Genomic DNA, 18967 nt, shown 5'->3' with positions numbered 1-18967 from the left:
TTACAAAATCTCTGTGAACATAATTTTGAGTTTCACATACAATTGCATAGTCACAAGCAACACTAAATACTTGCAAAACTCATGTTCTTAAATATAAACACAACCATTCCCACACAGATGAAATATGAAAGTGTGAAATATTTCAAGTAACACTGGAATAGTCCAAAAAAATTCACTTTTCAAAAAGCAGAGGGAAAAAAAAACCCTAATATTTAATACAATTGCTATCAGAATGCAAAATAGACTCTTATAAGGCACGTGAACAACCTCCAATAATTGACCTTGGGTATTCGGTAACTTACAAAATACCACACCAAATTTAAATTGCTTCATTTCACAAGGAAAAAGCACTGCGCGTCTGCTAGCACGTAAGGAGCTGAAGGCATCTAGCTATTTTCAAAAGGAAATGTGCTTGTCCAACTATTTACGCAACACAAAACCAAGCTGGAATATTTATTAGCTCAGAGAAACCAAACCCATGATACCCATAAAAACATTTACACCTGATCAAATATATCAGATAAAGCAGCTCCACAAATTAGTTTCTCAATTATAACAACCACAAAGTGACTTCATGAAACATGAAGGAACAGTACGAGACATACTAGTAGCACCGAAGTTTCAAATGAAGTGTTTTACTCTAAAAATAGTTGCGTATTTCAAGCGTTTAACCTGCTGGTATGCTAGGGCACAAGATATCTGCTTCTGGGAAGTTACAGCACAAAAGTTAACTCACAAGGTCAATTACTGAAGAAAACCCTGCTCTCACATGTCTCTGTTCCTTAACAGCATTGGGAGCATTATCCAGAATTTTGTTAGGAAAGCACTAAAACACAAAACAAAATTGGTATTTGAATTCTTCGAAGCAGCTGACTACAGAAATACTTTCAGAAAGCCTGTAAACATTTACAACACAGCATCTGTATTAATACAACATTATTACTTTCAAGGTCAGTATTACACATGCAGTTTCTTGGAGCTACATATTCTGGTGTTATTTTTAACATCTGACAGAGCATCTTGTACTGTTGCGAGCTCTACACTGTTTACAAATACTCCCAAGCTGCAGCTGCTGATTCTACTGGCATATCTTGCCACAGCAAAAAGAAAAGTGATTTTAATTATCCAGTAATGGCATTTTTTTTACAGTATTATAGGCATCACATTGTTCTGTAGACTGGTTTTGTAATTTTTCCACCTTTCAATGACTACATAGAACAACAGGATTTGGTTACAAGGATATCCATTTCTACAAAAGGTCAAAACAGTCCAAGCATAGATGGGAAACATGTCTAACCCTGTTCAGGTTATGGATGAACTCTGCACCCTCTCTTAGCAGGTGCTATTTCAGGAACTTCTACATTTGGTTCACTTTTTAAAATTAAAACACAGAGATTGAAAAAAAGTTGTTTCGAAATCAAACGTCCAGTTTATGTTTTAATTCTTCATTCTCCCAGAATACGTAACCACAGGCATAATAGTATAAGGTAGCAGCAAACAACTTACCAACACAAGCATTTAGAAACAGCCAGTCAGTCTTTTTCATTCTATTTTTTATCTGCTTTAGTTTTTTGAAGTCAACTTCAAGTTCTTCCTTGCTGCCAACAGCTCCAGCCAATTCAATTCTTTGGAAGTCCATTTTCACATCGGATTCACGTTTGGTTGTAGGTGGAGATCTTCTTTGGCTATTACCACTACTACAGCTTCCTCTCCATCGAGCTCTGTCTTGCTCGTTTATGATTGACGAAGCCTCTTCCGTCTCTGCCAGTTCTATTGCTTCTATGTTGTTAGGTCTGGGATGATCACATACAACACATTTCCTGGCCTTCGCCCAGTTTTCATATGTACAAACAGAACAAGTCCAGTGCTGAGCCCTTGTGTTTAGTTTATTTCTGTCATTATATTCCTCACACGGATCAACAGAAAGAGGGGCTGGTCTTGAACCAGAACCTGACGACTGAGGAGACTCTGTGGGACTCCTGGTCCTACGTTGAGACAAGCACTGAGTACACCTTATCGCTCGTGGCCAGTTCAAGTATGTGCACATGTGGCACGACCATTTATTTGCACTTTCCATACTGTAAGATGATTTAACCCTTGGTCTTGCACTAGAGTCTGGACATATCAAAGGACTACTCCCTCCTTCAGTGCTTGTAGGATCCCAGTCTCTACCAATATCGCTTGAACCACTTTTAAATGGATCTTCTGTGATAATTGTTCCACTAGGTCTCTGAGCACGACACATGGTACATTTGATTGCAGACGGCCAATTTTCATATGTACAATACTCACAAGCCCATTTAATTCCACGCTCTGTCATCGTGCACTTCTTGAAATGAACTGCGTCAGGCAGAAAGCTAAGTAATCAGAATACATCATTAGTACACAATAGTTGCACAGGAGCTCTGTTTCAAAAAGAGAAAAAGTAAATGAGATTTAACCCAGTTGATGTATACTGCACCAAATACGAAAATCAGGCTGGGCAAATGCGCTATCTTTTTTTCTTGATACTGTTAGAACATTTAGGGGAGAAAAAACACTATGAAAAGGATAAGGCTTGAGCTAACAGCATTTTAAATGCAGAATTCGGGATTTTAAATGCAGAAATGACAAGAAAACTCAGTCCTGCATTTCTGGAATTTCTTAAAATTTGCACAGAAGCTTCCCAAACAATTCAGAAAACAGATACACATTAAGCACTGAGAATACTGGAGAAGAGACCATACGGCTACAGAAACAAGACACAAATACTAAATTATTAAAATAAAACTCAATATGAATACAGCAGTACAAGAAAAGGAACACAAAGTCTAGATCCTGCAAGGTCTATTACAAGACCTCGCAGGATTTGGAAGGAGGGAGTGCATCAGGTGGGCAGTTATACGGTGAGTAAGCAATTCTTTTGGAAAAGTAGGGTGTAGGAGTTTACACAAAATGCATATATTTGAAAGTTTTATACATGTGCTCAACCAAAACTAGGGCTTGATTGGACATCACTCATAACAAAGTTAAAATACCACTTGAAGGCAAGCACAAGCTGTGTTTTTGTTGACAAGCTAACATAGTATTTTCATTCTACAAATCCAGATTTCAATCCAATTCCAACTCACTTTTTCTCTAATGAAGAGGGGATTCTGTCTTCATGCTGGCTCAGACCTTTTCCTCAGATTGCCAAATATGAAGGATGAGACTAAGCAGATAACTATTCCTGTAAACAAAATGAAAACAGACTCATTATAGGTTTCCTACTGGACCTGAGTAACCAGAAAGTTAATTATTAAACGCCACACCTATTCTGATCCCAATTTACTTGTTTAAACTCAGTCGTGACCTGCTGAGACTAACATATAGACTGGTTAAAATAAACCAGTATCTATAAAGAACCAGTCCCCACACAAGTGATCAATCTGCTGAAGTAAAAGAACTAGATCCAAACAACGTCAAATTCACATCAAAACATCTATAAACACTCTTATTGCAATGTGAAACTTAGGATGGGGAAGGAAAAAAAGCTTTGTGTAGAGGGCATAACAGAGGGAAAGGGTGAGGCAGGTAGATAAAGGACAAACAGAAAAATCTGTACAGTATTTCCTCCCTTACCACAGAATAGTTACCCAACATATAAGACTTGACTATGTGCTATTTTTAAGCATGCAGAACTATTTAAAATACAAAGTCCTCGTATCAGTTGACTGACAATTCTCATTCATCATACTGCAACTCTCTTGGCTAACAAAAACACCCAGAGTCTCGTAAACAAAAAGCTCAAAAGAGAAGTTACACAACAGGATTAAATTCAAAACTAGATACATCAAACTAAAAATCAGTTTATACCTGTTCTCCGATTAGGAAATGTTTTATGAGTTAGTACATTCTTCACTGAAATACCTTCACATACACACCTTGCCCTACCAAGGCATAGCTAAATATCCACTTAAATTTGTCACCCTCACTGCTACTATCTCCCTTCTGTAGACTCCAGCAGGCAGCACAGGTTTTTTCCAACAGCTCGACTCTGATCTATTCACCAGATCAGGTGGCTGCATGAATGAGGGGCTATCGCATGGCCAGGACAGAGGAGAGGGCAGGACTATCCTTTTCAGCAGCGATCTGTATTTATGCTGCGTGAAAGCCGATGAGCAATCAGGAACACATAAAGCTTTCTCATAAAGCTCGGGTTCTAATATGATTTGTTTGAACAGCCTGCAGAGCACTTCACTCCCACCTATACGTTATAAAACTGTATCAGACTAAGGAATGTGCTGAGAAGGCAATTAAGACTTCCTACAGCTTCCCCTCCACCGTTCCTCATAAATGTCCATGTACAGTGGGGAAAAAAAGGAGGGAGATCATACTACGGTCCCCATATCTGTAATAAAATAAGTGAAAAATACATACATACACACAAGAATACAAAGTCAACTTGCTTTTACTAAAGTTGACTTCACAAAGAAGACTTTTCAGAAGCTTGGAGGCAAAACAGTTTCTCTACTCCATAAACAAACTAAAGGTTTGGCAAAACACCTCCTATGTGAGTACACTACGTGCTAGATTGATCTATTCCACTTGGTCAAGGCTTTTTCCCCCCAATTCCCAAAATAAGTTTTTTTAACGTCTCTAACATTTCTTAATAAGCTTATTCTCTCTACAGCAGTAGTTTTCTGAGATATTAATGTTCTCTAGTTAGGACTGTCACACAGTTGAACATGGTTTTCAGAAAAGAGAAGGAAGCAACACGCTGCCCGTGCACCTGCCAACTGCCACCAACAGAACCGCCAAGAGCAGTTTCAGTTCTGCTACCAAGGACAACCAGAAAGCGGCTGTCCCAGTACTTCAGTGCCCAATACAAGCTTGAGAATAATTTCCACCTGAGCAAAAGCTGGTATGTTTTGAGTAGGTAACGCTTCCAAACAAGAGCCAGATCTGCATACATTGCGAGATGAAGCCCAGGAGGGATCTGTAACTGTAAACGGTCTCTTACCTGCCCTACTTTCTAAAGCCTTAAACCCAGCAGTTCCCATTGCAAACAAACCCCAACCCCCATTTGGGATGGGGCAAGAAAACAAAGCATCATCTGTTTTACTGACATTAAGTCTGGGAAAGGAGATTGCTGCAGCTCGAAAAAGCAGCTGGTTACAACTATGATCTAAACAAATGCTGAGATACTATTTATGAAACTAGCACAGTACATACTGTGTTACAGAAGAGCTTTCATATACATCATGAGATCAGGTTTTTAGCTGCAGTTATTCTCTGCGCCCCTGAAAAAGCTAGATGCTCTCAGATGTCATTCTTAGAGAGGCTGAGTATCTGCAGCTTCAAAAGCCTCTGAGATACGAGCTCGCTGCCTCCAAACAAGAGGCCTCAGGTTACTATGAAGTAAAGAATACAGAAAGGCTCAGTGGAGCAATGCAATTTCTCTTCTTTGATAGCTCTGCCAACACCCACTACGGCACAGCTAGAGGAGGAAATTTAGCATTTTCACATATCAGGGTTTTTTTTACTTTCAGGTCTTGGTCTGACCCCAGCTGCACCCCACCCCAGAGACACCAGAACCACCCGATTCACAGGTGATACAGGACCATCATCCAGCCACTGAGCAGTCTGAAGCTTGTTACATTTTTTCAGAATTACTTCTTTGCTGCTCTGTCTTCAAGTGACCTTGTTATTTTAGACTCTTCACAGAGGAGACGCTGAATCACGTAGTACCTCCTCTCTCACAGAGAAATAGCACAACAATGACTATGAAGTGCAGGTGCATGCCTTAACATCCAAAAAGCATGAGCAGACAAATTAAAACCCACAGAACTCCAATCAAGTTCCAATTGATCAGTTTATACAGTGTGCTAAATGCCTTCTGCACAGACTAGTAGAGTAACTCAGTACATTAAAGGAATATATTAAATTCTGATAAATCAAAACATTACCAGATTACCTTTTTACGAAATAAAGTCAGTCAGAAAAGGTCACCTAGAACAGTCACAAATTTTTCTTTTGCTTTGCTTCAACTTTTAAGAATATTCTGCTTTTTAGGTGCATGGGAAAACACACAATGGCACACAGAAATTGGGAAGAAACAATGAAGTCCTCAAATAACATTTTTATGACAGGATATATTATACTCTCCTCGATTTAATTAGTCACTGTGTCCAGAAGTTGTTTTCCCTTTGGCTCAAACAAGGAACAATATGGAGCTCCATTTCATTAAATGATCAAGCCCTTCCCGGTAAACAGGCCAGAGGCTGATTTAGACCATCTACACTACAGATTTTTTGCTGGGATGGTGCTGGCATCTGTGCTAGCAGAAGCCTTACGTAACCATACTGATCAAATCAGTGTTCCCACCTTAACTCGTTTTGCTCACGTATGCGGAGTTTCGAACAAAGCCAACTGCTTCTGTACTTACAGGGAAAAGGGAGCTTAGGGATCAACTTAAGCCTTCAGCAAGGCTTGCGAGGCAGAAGAGATCCACCCTCCTTCCCCCTGATGTAGCTGCCTCTCTTAGGCTGCTCCAAGAAGTAAGGCAGGCTGGTTTGTTTATTTTTATTTTAAAACACTGAAGCGACTTGTCAGAGGAACAAAATAAGCAGAAGCGCCTTGTTCTGAAAGAGAGAGAGGTGTCTCTTAACCAAACGCAGAACCTATTAACTCAACAGTTCCTGAGTGTAGAAGTAACACCTTTCACACATCCAACCACAAAAAGGAGCAGAGAGGAACAGGACTGCGAGTCAAAGCAAAAAATCAAACAGCAGCACTTTCACTGACTGTGTTCTTTATGTATTATGAAACACAGTGTATTTAGATGTACATCACCACGAAAGGGTCTCAATCCGACAGCTGTAATTGCTCACTAACAGCTGGATAATGTTGCTGTGAAGTTTATATACACACACGATGGACAAACAGCTTTTTAAGAAAAACCGCCTGTGATTAACCCCGCATAATTTGACACATTTTCAGAAGCATCCCCACTTGTACGTCACTACCTCAAGTTCTCTTCCAATTACCCATGAAAAAATTAGTGTACTTCATAGAAAACTGAAGTTCATTTATACATAAATAAGCTTTCTAATTAAAGCTGTAAAAGGAAAACCTGTTAAAATCACACATCTGGGTTACCACCTTAAACGGTTATGATAAAATATGCACTAGTCTGAATTCAGGTAGTTGTAGCTGCTTTTGTTCTGTAAAACTGCAAAACGTTTTTAAAAGATGCGTAAGATAAATCCCAGTCAACTGTTCACAGTAGGAAACAAAGCCATAGTTTGATTTCACTGTTTCCAAACAAATACATTTATAAACATGAACACTTTGCTGCTGACCCTAACCACGGCATCTTTTTAAAGCTCATATAAGCTGTACCAAGGCTTCAACAAACACATTTCTTCAAACAAGAATTTTGCCAATTTTTAAATACAGCCAGTAGGAAGGTCTAATGGATAACACAGCTGTACACAAGCTTAAATGAAAAAAAGGCCAATTTGCTTCTTACAAACTTGTAAGCTCTCTGAAAATCTCCTCAATGATTTCCTACATAAAAGACATTGCTATTTAACTGGCTCAAACTCACTTTTGGTATCTGTGCCCAAGAATCCTTGTGAAGTATCACGCTGTCCATACACTTCAACAAAAACAACTTACATTTTTAAATAACCTATTTGAAATTTATTGCCAAGTACTAAGAATAGATTTTCATAAGAAATTTGCCTGGTTTTCTAAGGTGGAATTTTACTGACACTTTCTTCTCTAAACTAAACTTACTTACTCCACCTTCAACAGTTTGCTATTCTTGCACGACTGCTTTCTCAAGAGTTCAGCATAAGCCTCAACAGGTCACTATATTAAAACCCAGGCTGCTGTAGTTTGAAGGGAACTAACAGTAAGTTCCATTGTCATCTCTGCAGTGTAGTTTAAAAAAAAAAAAAAAAAAAAAAAGAACATTGACCTTGTCAATGGGACAACCAAATCAGATCAGCACTGAATCTGGATGCTTTGCAGTAAGGGCAATAACTACGTAGTATAATAAAGAATGGAAAGATTACTGCAAAGTCACAAATGTAGAAGCATTTTCTGTATTAGCCTGAATACACCAAAGCAAGCACTTTGCTTTGGTTGTTAGGACAGTTCTTCAAAAATGAAAGGATACTGTCCCAAACAGATCAGCAAAAAGAAGAAAATATTCTGTCATCTCAGGAGAAGAGCACTGAAATCACGTTCTGCAAGCTGCTCTGTGAGGTGGGGTTTTCTGCTTACGAACTTTTTATTTCTTTAAAGAACACTACCTGGCTACCTGCAGTACAGACGGTGGGAACTGGTCTCAGATGGTTCCAGAACACAGAAATCCCTTTATTATACAATACAGATATAAAGCAAGAACTGTGTTGGAAGACAGAAGCTTTTATCAAACAGCATTATCCTTCCCATCCTCACGCCAGTAAGAGCACTGCTCTCGAAACACACAAGGACCACCTCTCCTGAGGAGCAGAGCTCTTCCTTGGCTCCCAAAAACATGGATAATGGGAAGAATGTTGCTGTCTTGAGAGGCATCATCAAGTTAACATCATCACAAATCTCAGCTCTATTAAAGAAAATCATTGCGATGTAAATCACAACACAATCTACAAACAACATTAATGGTGCATATGAAAAATTGAAAATATTTTAGTTGTAACTGAGTAACTATTTACAATCTAGTACGTTAAATAAGTTTTAACATTTTTCTTCGGTTTTGATAGTCTAGGCTGTCCACAAATACTCTGTACTGCAGATTTTTAGGTATGACCTTCATTAAGTACAACTTTTCATCTACTCTTATAAGCAGGCAATTAGTTAAAAATCCAGCAGACTCGATCTTTCACTAAGAAACATGCTGCAAGAAATGCAGTTCTCTTAGCCAAAAGAAAAAAAAATTGAGAAGGAAATAGTAAATTTTTAAAACATTTGGAAGTCTGTTCATTGGGTGAATTCTGACAGGCTTTATTTACATACAATTAATAAAAAATTGCTTTCATTTTGATTTATGGATTCATATCATTTCAAAGCATCTCATGTCCACTTCATTAGGTACTGATGGTATTCAGGAAAAATTACGCTGATTTTGCTTCAGCTTTCTTTTCAATATTCTATTCACACTTCTAATCCAACTGCTATCATTTCAAATAAACCTTAAAGCCTGACTTTGCATAAGCAAGATAATTTATACGCAGTTTCAATGCGAGATGATGCCTAATTTTGCGAACGTTCTACGCAGTAAGAAGTCAAACATTCGGGAGGTTACAGATCTTTGGAGACGTGAAATACAAGGATTGGCAATGAACTTCAGGTGAGGATGTAGAACTAACTATAATAAACTCTTCTGCAAAAGCTTAAAACTCATCACAGAATTAACAGGTATTTGACAATACTAAACATTCACTCTTTCTGCTGTCTTTTTTTATTTTGATGTTTAACCCTTGAAGCATTTTTGTGCTCTTAACCACGATGGTTAATCGTGGCATGTAACTTGCAAAATGCAAGTTTCCATTTTATTTGTTACTCATCTCAAAAGGGTCAAACTACATACAGCTCCGTTAAATTTCTGACTAAAAGCTAGGAAAACCTTAACTGTTGAAAACAACCTATAAAAAACAATCGCAGCGGCTTGCAGTTCAGTCCCTCTTTCTTATTTCACAAGAGAGTTACATTTTTCAGGGTTTTTTTTGGTTTTGTTTTAAACTCAATTAGAAGTGAACAACTATTTAGATGAGATGTCACTACACATTAGGATGGACTAAATACGACTGTGTACTTAGAAACCAATACCATTTGGGAAAGTGAGAGTAAGCAGATCATCAGTTACATAACACACAGCATCTCCCACACAATACTAATCAAAAACCAAGCAAAGTGACTCAAAATAATGAGCTATGATAGAATATTCGCATAAATACACCCAGAAACATGTAATTAATCTGATCATCGTGAACAGTCAGCAACAGATGAATACTGACTCAAGAGAAGACGTACAATACAGTAACAAACGTAATAAAACACAACAGAATTGTTAAAACTTCATTTTTAAGACATTTACACTGGACAAAGTACAGAAGTTGAACAAGAGGATTCTTTATAAAAAGTGAGGTCAAATACAAAACCATAGTTTATCTGTGTTTAGACTATACGCCTAAAACATGAGACTCATTTTTGTTTAGATCTCAGCCGTCCTCACACAAGATGAGGAAAACCAGATGTCACGCTCTGAACAAAAACACACTGTGGAGTCAGACATCAAAACTTCAAAACACTTAAACCTGTCCAACAACCAGGGAACATTATAGTAAGACTTGTATGTTTGACATGCAGTTCTAGTCATTATCCTCCAGACCTCCTCAATACTGGCTGACCATAAATTAGACCATGGCCCCATGCAGACATAGTCACCATTCGGTGGAGAAAAACCACCTGCCTCCAAATGAAACAAGGAAACACACACTCAACGTCAACTATCGTGTAGTTTCCTCCTCATTAATGGCAAGCCACTTTCAGATACAGGTAAGGACCGTCTTTGGTATGCACATTTGCAATGGGGCTACATTTAAGACTAGTTCTAGTTCGAGTAAGCCATACAAGCTACGCTCATTTTATCCAGCTCTTCTTAAGATACCGGCTAGACAGCAAAGTATCAAAAAAATGGGAAAAAAAAATATAGAAGCAAAAATGTTATTATCACAGCACACACAAAAACCACTACTGTGTATGTCACTGCTTAACAGTGCAAAGAACTAGTACCAAATATCACAGGGAAAAATTCAAACTCCTTCTAGAGAAGGACTGATATCCGTTCTTTTTTTTTTTAGAAAAATCACTTTTTTGGGGTTTTTTTTAACCTTATGATTAGTAATCTGTATTTTGCTCGTAACACATATCCAACAACTCGAGATTAATCACTGCAAGGTACCCTGAGCTGCTAGAAAGTTTCAGAGTAACAGCTCTAAAACAGTAAACCTTCTGCTTTTGGGGAGTGGGAATTAACTATCTCCTAGAGACAACACTGAACAACCTTCTTTAAATAAACCATCTAAAAGCCATGAGGTGACAATTACTTTTCTTCCTGCCAAGCTAAACAGTAATGTGGAGGTCAAATAACATAAATACTCGAGCAGACCATCCCAACCCTTCAGCAAGATAAAAATTAGCCTCTCAACAAGCACACAGTAAGGGGAAGCCTTTGTAGCCAAAACCTAAACCCACAGGCCTAGCGTGAAAACAAGTATATACTCAACACGTCTTGAAACTGCAGACTTCAGACTCGGACCTGCAGACTGAAGCTGTTTCAGGGGAGTATTCAGATAGCAGCAACTAATAAATATGCCAGCTGTCTCTACTGAATCCCTGCTTAGATACTGGGAAGATGAATGGAGACAGAAGAAATACTTACAAGCCCATCAGCCTGAAAGAAGTACAAGCCAACACGACACAATGCAACTTTACAACCACAAGAAATAGGATTCTCTCATAAACTGACAATCACCTTCACAAGGCAAATTTCCTATTTTTTCCTAGAATTATCCACATTTATTATATTTATGATAGCCATTTTCCTTCCCAGGTAATCAACTGACTTTGCACCATCAGACACATGGTTTTCAAATGAATGGACCTACAAAAGCGTGTGCAACTTCAAAGCCGCTAAAAGATTACCTGATCATAATAGTTCTATCTACCGAAAACAAAACAGACCACTCGAGTTTGTTTTTCTTTCCAGAGTCACATAAACCATGGTTCTGACAATTTTCTTCAGCTCAGGAAAGCTAACTCCTGAGTACGTGGAAGACGGCAGAACACCAACATAACTTACAAAAGTTTCTTAATGTCTGTGCACTCCCCAGTAACTCAGACTTTTTCTGTTTCATTAAAAACAGCTACTCGAGACTACATGCTAAACCAAATTGAAGTCAAAGAATCACACGGAGGATTTTTAAACCTTAACATTTGTTTACAAAAAATACAGCAAACATAACCCAAATAAAACATCACCATGTATTGGTTTCTGGCACAGTGGGAAGAAGGAGAAGGAAAAAAAAAAAGAAGACAGACTGCAACCTCCTTGCTCACAAGTAAGAGCTTCAGAAAGAAGTCCTATTTACACCTACCTAAATAGACACAGGTCCGTCCTTCCAGCCCCGCCATGCCCTGGACAGCAGACTGCACGCCTGGTATTCCTTTTGTACCTAGCTCTCACTGGTATTTTCAGCTCAATTCTGAGCTCAAGCTTAGAAGACAGATGTAAATTCTATGCCTTCTCCTGCATTTGTCTTAGAAGTACAAACTGTCGTTAATTTGTAATGCACATGTGGATACAAGCAAAATTAGCAGCCATTCTCAGCAAAAAAAAAAAAATTTCCACCTTACTAAATGATGCAATGGTGTCCTTGTTTTAAGAACGAGCAGAACAGATTATATCAGGATAAATGCAAATAACCAAAGGGAAAAATGCCAACTTAATTATATCTGCTGTACAGCAGAAGATGCAAAAGGGCTGCAAACTTGGCTGCTTTGTAGGCAAGATGCTCTGCACACACCAGCAACCACCACTCTTCCCAGTGTATTACCCTACCGTGTTCCTCATTAAAAAATCTACCATTCCGTCTGTTTTCTTGAACCAAGGTCTCCACATCAGCTCCCCCTTGAAGACTGTTCCTTCTTCAAACGTCACTGCACTCATTCCCAACTCCAGCCCCTCCACACCTCTCCTCTCTCCAGTCTTCACCAAAATGAGTTTTTGTATAAATGGGACAGCAGCACGGGGGGGGAAAAAAGTTCTTTTGAAGAATGCCAGGTGGATAGCACTCCAGTCTGACTACAGAGCTGCTGAAAACCTGCCCATGCCACAAAAGAAGGGAATACTAAATCATCTGTATTTTTATAGACTAACGTGTTCTCAGAATTGATGTTGAAGTACTAAAGTTCTTCTTTTCAACGTCAACTGTTAGACACTAAAGAGGTAATAGTCCTATTATTAATCTTGTATTTCAAGAAAGGTCCAAAAGAATTAACTACAAACATATGAGAAGGTGTGGTTCAGCAACGATGATGCAAAAATGAACGGTCACAAAATCGATCCGATTCTGTGCAAGTTAAAGCAGTGTCAGCTATGCAAGAAGTGCTACAAAAAAGAGTAAGTACCAGGAAAGTGTCTGAATTCCTGATATTTGCAATCTTCATTAGAAGACAGAAGCTTTCTTTTTAACGTATAACAAATTCCATTCAACTGACATTATGAAGTTATAATTATCTGTTATTTAACTCATTTTTACATTGATAAGTGTAGTGGTAATGTGATAAGTGAAGTGGTAAGCTCTTCATCAGCTGTGCTGAAAAAAAATTCTCATTTCAACTTTACCTCAATTCTTTAAAAATTAAGAACTCTCTTACAGCTAAGCCAGCCACTTTCAGCTGCCAAACTAAAGTTTAGTTCCATTTTAGTACCAGGAAACTGTGGAGCATAATTCATGCAGTTAAAATGAGGATTACTTGTTGACATAAATTTTGAATGACTCAAAATAACCCAGTCTTCAAATTTTTGGGGGAAGGAAGGGGCATGAGATTACCAACAGAACCAGCAGCAACAGTTTAAATGCTTTGCTGCAATTAATAGATGGTGTATCACAATAAAGAATGTATTGATCTAAAGTGCTGCACAATCTCAACTTGGTGCAAAACTGATATGGCAAAGAGAAGCTGGAAAGCAAATCGTTAACACCTAAGTTAATACCATATGAAGGAGCCAGTAAATCTCACATTAAAGTGCCTAAGAGTACATTTGACTATTTGATTGTCTGTATTAAAAATAACCTCCCATACAATCAGTGAAGTATTTTCTACTTACACTTCTGACTTATTTACAGATACATCTTGCAAAAGAACACCAAAGATGGATGGTTCCCCAAGGAATTTACATATCAAATGAAGGACCATTAGAATGGCCACACACAGGCTAAGACTGAAAATGTTACCTTGACCAATTCTGCGTTTCAACTAGTCTCCAATTTAAGTCATGCTTCTGTGATGAATCCCGTTGATGCTTTTATGCCACTCAGCATTCCAATTAAATTAATATTTTTAATTATACTTCTGAGAAAATGCTAATGGATACAATTCCACAATAACAGATTATGGCCTCATCAGTCATCCCCATCTGCCTGTCCTTACTTAAGCGGCGTAAGAAAAGCAAAGGTAATAATTTCTTTTTTCTTCAGGAGAACTAATCACATAATTAGTGTTTCACAAATCCTACAAATGCAACACATCCAAAAGCCTTTTCTGCTTTGACAGACTTAAATCAGAGGTGATCTTCTACATATGAAATGCTAGACTCTGCATGCTGAGACACCAATTCAACTTGGCCTTTGGAAGGAGGCAATAAAAGAGTTCCAGAGCACTTCCTGCTGCTTACCTGTTTCCCCCTCTCTGAGTAACCACTGAAAAAGGAGGGGAAAAAAAATAAATAAAAAAAAAGAAAGCAGTTTCACAAATCTCTTCTGCAGTCACCAAATATAAAACGCTAGATGAAGCTGTGGCAGCCCCCTCCCTGGCAGTGTTTAAGGCCAGGCTGGATGAGGCTTGGAGCAACCTGGTCTAGTGAAAAGGTGTCCCTGTCTGTGGCAGGGGGTTGGAACTAGATGATCTTTAAGGTCCCCTCCAACCCAAACCATTCTGTGAGCAGAAGGAAAAGCAAAACTAAGTACAACAAATCTCTTCTGATCTACTGTTACGAGGTCCTTCTCACACCAGAATGAGCTTTAACACAGTATGGGTTAGAGAAGGGAAGAAGTTAAGGTATTACACAGAAGACATCTCACCTGTTTTTGCATCAACAAACGTATCAACACGTTAAACTCACATGCCAGTTCCACCACCTACGACACAGTAGGTAGCCAGTGAACAGAGACTGTTCAAGCACAGCACAAAGCCCGTCAAACAACATTTGTTGACTACATCGACTCCCCAAGAATTCTAGAAAAAGTTGTCATTATTGGCATCCCTGAAAGTCACCATGGCAGCAAAAAAGTTCTCAGCAGCCGTGCTGTGCCTGCCACGCAGGGGACCAGGATTAATTTGCTCCCATCCTTTCTCCCACCGGCTGCTCCTCAGAGAGCGGTGGGTGCTCTGGGGACGGAGGGCTGGAGCCGTGGGGTGAGGGCTGGAGGGAATGCCCGCTGTCACCCCCAGGGAAGGACTCGCAGGCACCTCCGTGACCTCCGCAGAGAAGTTTTACCCTCTCCTGGCAGGAGCTGCCCCAGTGTGGGACTGGGAAGGTAGAGCCAGAAAGGCGCTGGAGGCGTGGGTTACCAAGGCTCGCCTCGCTCACTAATTAAACTTTTCTCATTATTTTTTTTACACTTCACAAAAAACAAGCTCGATTTTGAAATCCTCCCCACGCTGTACTTTATTTCTGATAAACCATCGACGCGATACTGTACTATAGGCAACACCACGGAAGTTCTGCTACCCAAAACACACGGACACAAGCGCGCAGCTCCCACCCCCGACCCCACCGCGGCCACGGCTCACGACGGGCACCTCCGAGAAGGAAAATAAGGAGGGGGGGAAGAACCGGGGGCAGCAGCGGCGTGATCTCAGCCCAGCACCCGGAGAACCAGCCCCAACAGACACAAATCGGAGTTTCCTGCCTTTGTACCCAGGCTCCCGGCGCTGTAACAGCTTCCCAGCAGCCGCGTTACACACGGCGGGGCTACGACCGAGGGAGAAGCGCCGCATCCCGCGGCTGCCCAGCCGGCTGCCCTCCGGCCAGCGCTCACCGCCGAGGCAAACCCCTCCCTTTCCACGCCGGACGGTGACCCCACCGCGGCCCGAGCCGGTCACCGGGCCACGGAGGAGCCGACTCCCCATACCGCCCCTCGCTCGGGCCGCCCCCGGCCCCGCTCCGGTGGGTCACCGGCGAGGGAACCGCCGCGGCCCAGCCCGGCTCGCCCCCGCCGCCGGCCGCTCCCCCCCGCGCTGCCTGGGGAGGGGAGAGGGGTTTTACCTCGCCGCCGCCCGGAGCCGTCCCTCAGGCACACGCTTGGGCGCTGGAAGCCGCCTGCGCCCCGCACCGCCACCCCCCCCCCCCCCTCCCCTCCCCGGCCCACTGGCTGCGGCGTCCCCTCCCCGCTCAGGACATGGTCTCTCCCAGCGCGGCGGGCTGCCGCGACCGCGGACGCTCCCACTCGGCGTAGCGGGGGGGAACCTGTCGCCCCGCTCCCCGGGTTCCTCTAATGGCGGCGGCTGGAGCGGCCCAAAGCAAAATAAACCCCCATACGGCCAGGGGCCCGCACGTCAGCCCGGCCTGCCGCCCTGCCCGGCGCCCATTGGCGGAGCCTGCGCCTTCCCCTCCGCCAATCGTCGCGCGCCTCTTTGGGAAGAACGGGTGATGTCATCCGTGCCGCGGGGGCGCCTCACTGCGGGGGTGCTGCGGTTGGCCCCGCCCCGCCGGGGAGCCCCGCCCCCTGGCGGCACCGCGGCCCCTCAGCCCCGGTCCCCGCGGCCCCCGGGCCCCCCCCGGGTGTCCTCCCTCACGCACCGCCCGGGGCACCCAGGGCCCTCCCCGCACATCTGTGCGCGGGGCCCGCCGTGGTCAGCGGCGGTGGTGGGGGACAAGGCCTTGTCCTGTGGAAATCACCCCTCACAACACCCCCTGCGAAGGCACGTGGCCGGGCGGCAGCCGTCGAAAATCGCTTCTGTGGCCGCTGATCCCCGCAGGGTCCCGATGGGGAACATCCGTGTGCAATAGATACAGGGGAAATGGCGAGGGAGGGTCTCGTGCCCAAGCCCCTGACCTCGGGTAGATCGGCGTTAATTCTGTCGGTTCTTCCACAGCAAAACATTTCCCTGAGCGCTCCTAAGAAATAAACTCTCCATGTCCCCTCCACATACAGATTCCAGCCATTCCCATCTCAGCGCTGGGGACGTTCCCCCTGGCCCGGAGGACTCCGCAGCCAAGCAGGTCGTGCAGTGCAAAGCCCGTTCCTCTGCTGGGGGGAAAAGGCTGGTAACAGCCGTCACCAGCCTGTGGGGTCAGTCCTCGCGCTGGCTACGCAATCGTTTTTTTTGCTTTCTACTCAAAAATGGCGAGTCTGCATCTTCCTTAAGCTGCTCTCGTAGGCTCACTGACAGAAGCGTATTTGGCCACATCTTCGCTCTTCCGTCACGGGTCTGACATCATTTGATACCTGACTTTTTTTTTCCACCTGTCCTGGTTTTGCAGGGATAAAATTTATAGAATCACTTTTCTGTTCCATGTTGTTTCAGTCTGTGGCCAGCTGTGGGCTGGTGATCAAGGCCATGAGCAGTGAAATCCAGGGCAGCTGCCCCAGGCTGGCCCACAGGTGTGTCCTGTAACATTAACCTCAGGGTCACTGTAAATGGAAAAGCAGCTGGGGATGGGGGGCTCTTTGCTCTGCTCTCTTCTCCCCTCCCTTTTCTCATCCTCCTCCTCCCCCCTTCTCAACAATTGCTATCCCTGGAGTGACTTGCCACCACTCTGTGGGCTGAGTATAATTCTGTGTCTTTTGTATTAGCATTGATATTGGTTTCCTTATTTTATTAAATCTGTTTAAATTTCAACCCACGAGTCTCCCTCCTTTTCCCGATTCCCTTTCTTAGTCAGTCAAGGGGCAAGTGGTGAGAGAACAACTGCTTATTGTTTAGCCCTGGGTGCGGTCTAAACGAAGACACCACCGCAGTTCCTTCTTTTTATTTCAGGCTTTCTCAGATGTTCCAGCACTTTTTATTCCCGTGGTTTCATTCCCTGTTCCCAGCTGAGGCGATAGAGGGGACTCCGTCGGCTAATGCCTCGGGATGGGTGTTGCATTGGGAAACTCGTCCTCTCCTGACCAGCTGGATCCATCCCTTCTTGCTCAATCAGCATAAAAGATGTTCGAGCAGAGCAGCGGTGCCTTGCGCTAGAGAAAATCCCTTTGTTCAGCAGACAAACAACTAGAACTGGAGTCAGGACAAGTAAAATGTAATTACTTGTGGAGACTGAAATAGAAATTTGTCTCCATTTGCAATTAAATTAGTTCCCTATAAACATCAAAAACTGTTGGGGGGGAGAGTAATGTGATTTGTCTCTCCCAGACTCGTTATTTACTAAACTGTCTTTCTGACTCCACTGAACAAGCTGGGCCCCAGTCTGCATTTTGGGAAACATACCAACAGTTACGTATATTTAGCTATAGAAAAGATGGGAACAACTGTATTTTCTTTCCCACACCCACATATAAGATCCAGATGAACTTGGATAAGTCATGTAAAAGAAATATTCCTTATCTTAAGGAATCGTGCCATCTCTGTGCCTAGAAATAATTCAGAAAATGTATCCCTTGCTCTTGGCGAGGGAACAAGAAGTAGCAGGGTAAAACCTGCCACAAATGTACAACAATGGGAAATTTCCAGAAATAATTGTTATAGATTAGACTGTGTAAAAAGATATGGAAATCAAAGGAATATATAATTTTGGGGAAAACATCACTTCAAATTCTTCTAGAATATTTCCTAAACCTGTTAGAAAACCATTTGGTGATCATGGAAACGTATTTTAAACAAAACACCGTGCACTGCAGCGCATCAGGAGCATGTAATGTACTTTCACAACACAGAAAAGAGCTTTAATGAAGCTAGACTCGTATCATGTCAAAGACTTTTGTTGCACAGGTAAGAAAAAATTATGACCAACTGAAAAAAAAGATTTTCAAACAATTCTAGAGGCAAGTGGTTTTCATATCTGCATAGTGGTTCCACAGAACAGGAGCATTGCAAGTAACAAAACAGGTACCTGTGTAGTATATAAAGGCAAATATAGAATCGGATTTGAACGTAGTTACTAGAGCTGTTAGTTTCAAAAGCGAATCCTGGCTGCATCGCCGAATTACCGGACGTTTTTGATGTTGGCAACATTATTCCTAAGGCCGTGTCTTTGGCTTTATCT

The 18967-nt window shown here is 42.0% G+C and overlaps 1 protein-coding gene across 1 annotated transcript in view; it reads right to left on the bottom strand.

Moving 5' to 3' along the window:
- The window catches only part of ZRANB1 (zinc finger RANBP2-type containing 1), a 46878-nt gene extending 30750 nt beyond the window's left edge, over positions 1-16128 (bottom strand). Inside the window, exons 1-3 of the mRNA XM_068400169.1 lie at positions 16028-16128; positions 3111-3208; positions 1507-2357 (exon numbers count right to left, since the gene is read on the bottom strand). Of these exons, the coding sequence (XP_068256270.1) occupies positions 1507-2320 (814 nt within the window). The 5' untranslated portion in view covers positions 2321-2357; positions 3111-3208; positions 16028-16128. The remainder of the gene's footprint in view (positions 1-1506; positions 2358-3110; positions 3209-16027) is intronic.
- Between the last annotated feature and the right edge of the window lie 2839 nt (positions 16129-18967).

The sequence above is a fragment of the Nyctibius grandis genome, chromosome 4 (genome assembly GCF_013368605.1).
Source record: "Nyctibius grandis isolate bNycGra1 chromosome 4, bNycGra1.pri, whole genome shotgun sequence".
Taxonomy (NCBI): domain Eukaryota; kingdom Metazoa; phylum Chordata; class Aves; order Nyctibiiformes; family Nyctibiidae; genus Nyctibius; species Nyctibius grandis.
The sequence above is the reverse complement of the archived record's forward strand: the minus strand, read 5'-3'. Positions and strand labels throughout refer to the sequence as shown.